The 8,482-nt window shown below is 40.8% G+C and overlaps 1 protein-coding gene across 3 annotated transcripts in view; it reads left to right on the top strand.

The window, feature by feature from the left end:
* The first annotated feature begins 1,953 nt into the window (after window positions 1-1,953).
* The window catches only part of LOC102204933 (scavenger receptor cysteine-rich type 1 protein M130-like), a 121,680-nt gene continuing 115,151 nt past the window's right edge, over window positions 1,954-8,482 (top strand). For 2 of the 3 annotated variants that reach the window (XM_013914747.1, XM_005748429.2), the window contains exons 1-4: window positions 1,954-2,074; window positions 4,473-4,505; window positions 4,628-4,909; window positions 5,253-5,558. In XM_013914747.1, the coding sequence (XP_013770201.1) occupies window positions 1,990-2,074; window positions 4,473-4,505; window positions 4,628-4,909; window positions 5,253-5,558 (706 nt within the window). In that variant the 5' untranslated portion in view covers window positions 1,954-1,989. The remainder of the gene's footprint in view (window positions 2,075-4,472; window positions 4,506-4,627; window positions 4,910-5,252; window positions 5,559-8,482) is intronic. The other variant, XM_013914748.1, reaches the window with a different exon arrangement.

Below are 8,482 nucleotides of genomic sequence, written 5' to 3'. Positions count from 1 at the left end.
ACACCATCAACCCTCGACTTGGGTGTCTTAAAGGGACACCACACCATAACGGCTGTTACAAGGGCTCCAGGGGTTCCAAAGGAAGGGTGCAGGGCAGTGATTAACACGCTCACACTCCTCTCACATGAGCCAAGGTGTGAAAACGGGTGTGAGTCACAATCAGGCAAGGTCACAACATTGTGAAACCTAGCTGCACCCTATCATGTGATTTATTGAGGTCAAATGGCCCAGGATGTGAGTGGGCATTAAGGCTTCTGGGAAGGAATCTCAAAACTCGATTATAGATGGCAGACAGTTGGTGTCATAAACCACCACCTCTGTTCAAAGATGGTTGTTCACACTGCCGAACAGTTACACAAACTCCATGGCATTATAGCATACACTGACACAAACCTCTAAGAGCATCTTTTCAAACCGTTCCAAGATGCCTTAGTCTTAAACAATTACTCGCTGTCTCTGCTGCTCAGTGTTTCTTTCACCACCATTCTCAAAAGGTTCAGACGTGCATATTTCAGTGCATCACTATCAAACACTAGATTTCTGTTCCTGGTAAAGAAGCATTGTTAGTGTTGTATTGGAAGTGGCATTATCTTACTGTGTTTTTCATATTGGCCAACATTTTGATTTGGTCTTCATTTTCTGGCATGACACCTGCATTCAGGACATCTCCATGCTGAATTTTTGCACTTTCCTGAGAATTTCTAAGCCGCAGCTAATGCTTTGCATGGACTCTTGTGGCTTTCTTCCTGGAAACAGGATTTCAGTTCTGGATTTTTTACCAACATGTGGGATGAATTATTGGAGTGTGACTCATTTTATCTGAATGTGCTGTCTTGTGTTGTTTTCCTCTTGCTATGTTTTATATTAGGTATGTTGGGTGGTACTTTTTGATCCAGCTAAGGCTCTTGGTCCTTGATTTCAGCAACTCGTCTTATTTCAGCTCAGTTGTTTTTCTTTTAACAGTTATTGTCCTTTTCTGTTTGCTTCCAAATCATTTTCTGTGCTTTAAGATGTGCACAAACACAGACACAGAAGACTTTCTTCCATAATCAGAGTTTTGAGACTTCCTAACCTTTGACATGAGATATGTTTTCATTTATCTCATATATCATTCTCGGTCTGATGTATCTTTTATTGACTGTTTTTTGCAAAACCAAGTTACACTTTATTAACTATCAGCAGTGAATTTCACCAGTGTGGTCTTCCTCCTGTTTAAACATTTTCAACTGGACTGGGGGATAATCAGAAATGCTGACCTATTACGGGGTGGGTGGAGTTTATTCAGCCCACACAAATCACCATTTTTACAAGAATATGACTGCTGCTTTGAAAGAACTCAGTGCTGTTTCCTCTGTCTACATTTTTCCATCACTCAGTTCTGCATTACACATTGCTCTGATTGGTCAATCTGCTCATACTTGAGCAGTCCAAGTGACTTTTACTAAAAGCCTCCTTCACTTAACCACACACAGACACACATATATTTTATTTATTCTGCATCTATGTGCCTTGTCTAACATTCACATTTACACTAACACCCAATGACTGCATGAGGAAAAACTTTCTTTGGTGACTGTTCTTTACCCACTGTCACCCTTGTGTTAATGAATTCAGCAATAGTAACTGAACAGATGTGTATTCACTAGTAAAAGTTGGAGATTTACACCTTAAACCAGCTGCACTGAGAGACAGTTTCCTCCTGGATAAGATTGGTTTGGTGGTTTACTCGTGGACTCTGGCTGCTGGATTCTTAATAATTTCAGCATTAGTAATAACTGAGTTTATGTTTTTACTCTTGTGACAGACTCATACAGAGCAGATAAAAGTAAACATAAACGATGGGAATTCTGATCATGTGATGAGTAAGATGAGATTCTCTTGGCAGATACACACAACTCGCCTCCCTGTGCTTTTGTTTTTTTCTTTTAGCAAATTCTTCTATTATAACGAAACTAGTGTAACCTAAATTTATAAACCGGACAGCATGTGATGAACATAGCAGAGCACAGACAGAGACACGTTTATCCGGACATGGATCAGCTGTTTGTGCTGCTGCTGCTGCTGTGGGGCTCAGGTAGGGCTGCTTTGATTTGTTTTTATTGCACTAATGAAAACGTTCAAAAAAGTTTGAAAGTCAATATTTGGTGTCAGCAGCTTCATACTTCAGCTCAATCTGAGCTCTCTGAGCAGTTCTCTGTCATCTCTTCTTGAAGGACATTCAAAGCACTTCTCTTGGTGTTTCTGCCTTTTGTTTTGCTCTCTGTCAGGAATATTCAGGCTCTGGGGAGTCCATGACTGACAGTGTTCCACTGTTTGTCTGTTGTTATGGTTCAAAATATTGGGGATGGAGACAGGAGAAACACCACAATAACAACACTGGTCCGGCCGGGTCAAGTCAAACGATGATTTTAATGGTCACACCCGTGGGAGATGGAAACTGTATGCAGACAGCCTCAGATCTCATCACAAAAAACACATCTCCATAGTTTTGTAAAAATCAGGGTATTAGAACGCCCCTTCATGCGTAATGACAGATCAAAATAGGTTCCAGACATTAGTCACAGTTAATCGTACATCTTGTACATCTTTAATGGCTACAAACAGACATAGAACTTCTCCTTTCTATAACACCTTCCAAACAAGGTAATAAACTTCAAGCCCTCAGGGTCTCTGAGGCTAATTATTGACTCTGGTCATCTGTTACCAAGTAGAGCAAAATATAGTGAGACTCCAAATGAGTTAAGGCCTCAGGCCGGACACATTCCTAGATTATATGTATTATATGTACTGTAAGCATGTTGTTTAATTAACTACCACTTTAAACTTAGCAAAAAACATAATTGAATAAAAGACCACAAAGAATAATATGATATCAGTGGTATGTAAGCGCGTGCGGCCCTCTATGCTCGAAGCCTTTCCCCTCCATAGATCAGTCAGTCATTCACGCTGACTGTAGCTTTTAACCCTTAATTAACTTGAGCACAACTCTATAATAAGCAACAAACTGCAATATGTGTAAGTTGATCATGGTCACATCTGCAATGAAAGATCATATTATTCTGGTACCTGTAAGTAGAAAATCAAACTAGAGTTATAACAATCACTGTAATACAAAGGCTAATGTAAGATCAAAAACTTCAGTATATATTTAATGCAAAGCTGGTTATATGATTCTAATGAACTAATCGTGCCATATTAAAATAATGAAACTAGAAGAGGAAAAAACATCCCCTTTTTATTCTACACTGTCTAGGTATGCTTTTACTGCAGTGTTTCTGATCATTGTCATGCTGAAAAACATGTGCTTTTGTCAATCAGATGCTTTACAGATGATATTACATTTTTTATAATTTATCATTCTCTTAATTTTGACTGCATCCCCAATATTGTGCTGCTCTCGTTTGAATCATAAATATCTATGCTCCATTTTTTAAAATGTAAATGAGGAGTTTTCTTCACATACTATGTTTAATAATTCAGTTAAGTTTGATTCAATTTTATTGGTATAGCACCAAACTACAAGTAATAATAACCAGTAGTAAATAATAATGGTGTCATTTCCAGTTGGAAACTGTTCATGCTCTTCAGGGATTTGATTCAAGATCAACATGTGTTTAAAAAAAGTTTACAAGACTGCATCTGTGAAAAACAAAAGCAATACAGCACCTTGAGGTGACTTTTATTGGTATTTAGCTATATAAATAAAACTGAATTGAACTAAATTTTATTTGATCACGTTGTTCATGCTTTTAAATCAGTCTTTGACTTCTGTACTCTGCACTCTGGTTATTTAGATATTATATAAGATACTGACAGAAGATACTAATCAGACAAAACCTGAGTTTTGGGTCTGCGCTTGCAGGCCCTGCTGGTTCAGAGACTTATCACCCGTGAACAAAGCAAGACAAACAGCGATCCGTTTTAACTTGCAAGGGAAGCCTGGTCGGATCAGGCTGCAGCTCTTCACCCGACCTCAAATGACCGACCCTTCCCTGCAGCCTTTTATTCTGTGAATACACAAGCACCACTCATTGTCAACCCCTGTGTGTGCGTGCGTGTGCGTGTGCGTGTGCGTGCGTGTTTGCAGGTTAAAACCCAAATAAGTGACTTCTTGTTGATCACAAAGGGTCATCTCCCCTCACCCTGTATATGGCTTAACCCCTTTAATGGTACACCATACACAAGCATAGGTGAGGCCATAAAGGGCAGCAAGTTTACTAAATAAGAAAACAGAACGTTTACATAGGATGTGCCTGCAGTTAAACACTATAGCTTCCCCCACCATTCTACATGTAGGGGAGGACAATAGAAACAGAAGAATGTCTTTAATCATACAGTTTGAAACAAGGCTACAAATTTAAGTGCAAGAATGACAACTATTATCAAAATCACCCTAACACTAAGAGTTATGTCCACAGCTGAGCTCCACAGAATCCTGCTTTATGCTGATGGTTCTCTGATTTTCTCCTCAGGAATTCAGGCTTATGGAAAACAAGATTCAACAGGTACACAGAAAAATTAAAGTGAAATGAACAATCACTGAGGGAAAATCGTGACTCGCATTTGTCTCTCATCGTTTCAGAAGTAAAATTGTTTCTTTACTGATGACGCTCTGCTTTCTGTTCAGAGTCTGATGATGTCAGGTTGGTGGGAGGAGCCAATCACTGCGGAGGTACACTGCAGGTGAAACATCTGGGAGAGTGGAAACCATTGCAATTCATTGACTGTACCCTGAAGGAAGCAGCTGTATTCTGTAAACATCTGGACTGTGGCTCCGCTGTTTCTATAGAACAGTCCCCACAAAGCTCAGTGTGGTGGGTCAATTCTACCTGTGTTCAGTCAGGATCTGCTCTGAGGAACTGTGTAACAACAGAAGGCTTCTCCTCTGCCGTGGAGCTCACCTGCTCAGGTCAGCCCATCAGTGACACTGATGCACCAGACACAAAGACCAGGTAGAATAGTAGCACATCATCTGCAGCAGCAGATAAGCCTGAAAAGACTTCTTCTATCAGTCCATCTGTGGCTCATCAGTATCCTGACACCCACACACCTGTAGTCAAGGCACTTCTTAAAGTAACCCTTTTGAATCTTTGGAGTATTCTCTAAAATAGTATCATTTTATTTTTCAGAAAAAGTAGAAAATTTAGCAAATATTTGCTGATATTGACACACCACAAAAACAAATCACTGACAGCTGAAACATGTCTCTGCTGTCTCTGATCTCTCTGTTTGATCTTCTCTGATGTCTCCAGACTCTGTCAGGCTGCTGAATGGTTCCAGTCTGTGTTCAGGCAGACTGGAGGTGAAGTCTAACCAGAGCTGGTCCTCAGTGTGTGAAGCTGACTTTGACCAGCAGGATGCAGAGGTGGTCTGTAGGGAGCTCGGCTGTGGGCCTCCTTCGGTCCTCCAGGGGGCGCTCTATGAAGAAGTGGAGGCTCCAGTGTGGAGCAAAGAGTTCCAGTGTGGAGGCCATGAGTCTGCTCTCCTGGACTGTAGAAGCTCAGGCTCAGCTAGAAACAGCTGCTCAGCTGGCAAAGCTGTTGGACTCACCTGCTCAGGTAGAAGAGGAGCTGCAGCTTTGATGTGGTTCAAACTCACTTTATTCTTTTACTGATGACTCTCTGACTACTCCCAGCACATTTTATGTACATATTGGCAGTATACCTCTGCTGTCAGGTCCCTGCATCCACATGCTCATGTAATAAACCAGGGGATAGGTATGTTTAAATGTAGTATTGTAATGTATATGTATATTTTTATACATTATACACATAAATGATCATACCAATCATTTAATCCTTTGTAATCCACTGGATCAGGCACCATAAAAGGGACGAATGAATCTTTGGACATCATTGATCACCTCACTCTGGCCAGACTAATGAAGCCTCGACACTGTGCTTCTGAAGCACTGTGTAGTTGTTTTAGCACATATGCCAGAGCTTCAGCACGGATTCCTTTAAGCCTGTTTGAATTGAAGAACTCTGTCATTTTAACTCGCCTACGCTCTCAAGCTGGTTACCTCATTTGTAGGCAGAAGGACAGAGACAGAGAGACAAGTCTGTAGACAGATACAGTCAGTTTCTTGGACCTGCAGCTATTAAAGCTATTTATATAGGGTTAAAATGTCCAGTGGAGACGAGGCTAGAGTGACTAAATAAGCGGTTCCCAGTTTACCTTAATTGTTGGAGACTGGAGTAGGAGAAGGAGGAGAAAAGCAGAAGAAGGGAAAAGAAGAAGTGAGGAAGAACGTCCTCCTCACACAAGAGGTGGATGAAATTGGACTCAGAGAGCAGGCTGACGGTTCTTTGCTCTCTCAGAGTGTTAAATAAGTAAACATCAAAGAGGTTAAATACAGTTTTACTTTGGTCCTTTTCTTTAAATATCCAGGTCGTGCTGCAGTGTTTCATCAATAAGGTTTAAAAACGTTTGTGTGGGGCAGAATTTAAGAACATTTATCTCAAACCTATACTGAACAGATTCTCAGGGAAAACAACTCGGCACTGTCAAAATAATGACTTATGTAACAACTCTGCTTTCTGTTCAGAGCCTGTCAGGTTGGTGGGCCAAGCCAGTCGCTGTGCAGGCATGCTGGAGGTGAAAGTGGGAGAGTGGAGAACAATCGATTATTTTGACTGGGATCTGAAGGAGGCACATGTCGTCTGTGAACATTTGGGCTGTGGTTCTGCATTTTCTATACAATGGAAAAATGAGCCCTCTGAGATTTCAGTGTTGAAAATTGAGCCTGATTGTGTTCACTCCGGATCTGCTCTGAGAGAATGTGCAAAATCATCTTCCTCTTTCCTAACCCTGAATGTCACCTGCAAAGGTAAGCAGAATCATCTATCACGTATCCTTATCTTATCGACTTTGCAGGGTTTAGTTCTTGTTTGTCACGATCACTGCTCTTCTGAAATATGTTCATACTTTCTGGGAAATTTTATCAAATGCTTCATTCCATTTTTATTTCAGTTATTTATTATCTGCTTGACCAGTAAAGACACCTGAATTCCTGTATTTCCTTTTGCCTGTCTCATTTAACTTAACCATCTCAGACTTTTCTTAAATGGCAAAAAGAGTTACCGTCTGAACCCTAAAAGACAAAATCTGCTCAGTTAGCTGATACTGAAGTAGCAACACCAAAAAAGTATCTGGACATAATTAGTGGAATCATTTGTATAATTGTGACATAAAAACTTTGCAAACTAAAAGTTAACACATATTAATACCCAATGTCAAAAGAAAGCCATTTTACCTTGACTGTTGCATCTGTTGTAGACAATCAGTGTTCACCAGCAAACCAGTTACTAACTTAAAATGTAAGTTCATCTCCAAACTGGATGGAAATAAAACAGACAAGTCGGGATGAGAAAGGAGATAAAGAGCTGCTTTGACTAAAACAACCTGAAAACTGAAACAAATTGAATGAAGAACACAAACTGTCCACCAGACGGGAAAACTGGAGGTTAATGGTTCGAGAGAGGGCTCGAGGAGCAGACATATGCTCTGGTGTTTACAGTAAATGATTTTGGAGAGAGTGCACCCAGCTGAGATCCTGCTTCATTTTTTTTACAGAAGGTAGATGTGACCTCACCTTGCATCATCTCAATGTTTACAGACCTGCTGGTTCAGCCAATCATCTCTGTGTCCTTCATGAATGGGGTCTCCATGGCCCAGCAGCAGGGGCTTCAGGTGTCCAGGGGCTCAAACTTCACCATCAGCTGCTCCATCCAGCCACAGTACCCGGGGGGCTCCTTCCAGCTCACCTTCACCTCATCCAACACGGCGTACAACTACACCCAGCCAGCTGTCAATCACTCCGCCCACTTCCTGTTTCCTGCTGCAGAGCCCACCCACCAAGGAAACTACAGTTGCATTTATCACGTCTATGTTTTTTACCATGACTTGTCCTCTGAGAGCCCCCTGCTATCTGTCACTGTGTCAGGTAAGTTGAAGCAGAGGCTGCTGGGTTTGTGTTCAGGGCAGCGTTAAATAACAGAGAGGTTCAGGTTATGAGTTATGGTACTACTACTTTGATGCATACACTGCAGTATTCTGAGATACATAGAAATATTAGCCATAAATATGCAGTAAGTATTTTTGTACTTTATCACATGACCACATGTGGTCTTGAGCAATAGGTCTCCAGCTTTTTGAAGGTCTTTCACTGATTTTCTTTGGACATTAGCTGCTTTATCACTCATTTTCAGTCCAGTCCTTGTACCTGACTGATCAACCAGTGTTGTGTCTACACATAACAGATAACTTGGCAGGAACTCAATTTTACATTGTTTTTTTAAATCACTATTGTGCTAGAAACTTGCCACCAAAGTGCAGCAATTTTGACATGTCTTAAGTTAAATCTATGAAAAATGCCAATTTCTTATATTTGCCTGTCCCGTTTGGTTCTTTAGCCATCAGAATTGATGTCTGAAGGTCAACAAAGATACCCAACGGATTTATTGTGTGGATGCTTAAAGCA

The sequence above is a fragment of the Pundamilia nyererei genome, unplaced genomic scaffold (genome assembly GCF_000239375.1).
Source record: "Pundamilia nyererei isolate P.nyererei 1_Seehausen unplaced genomic scaffold, PunNye1.0 scaffold00221, whole genome shotgun sequence".
Taxonomy (NCBI): Eukaryota; Metazoa; Chordata; class Actinopteri; order Cichliformes; family Cichlidae; genus Pundamilia; species Pundamilia nyererei.
This window is presented reverse-complemented; position numbering and strand designations above follow the sequence as displayed.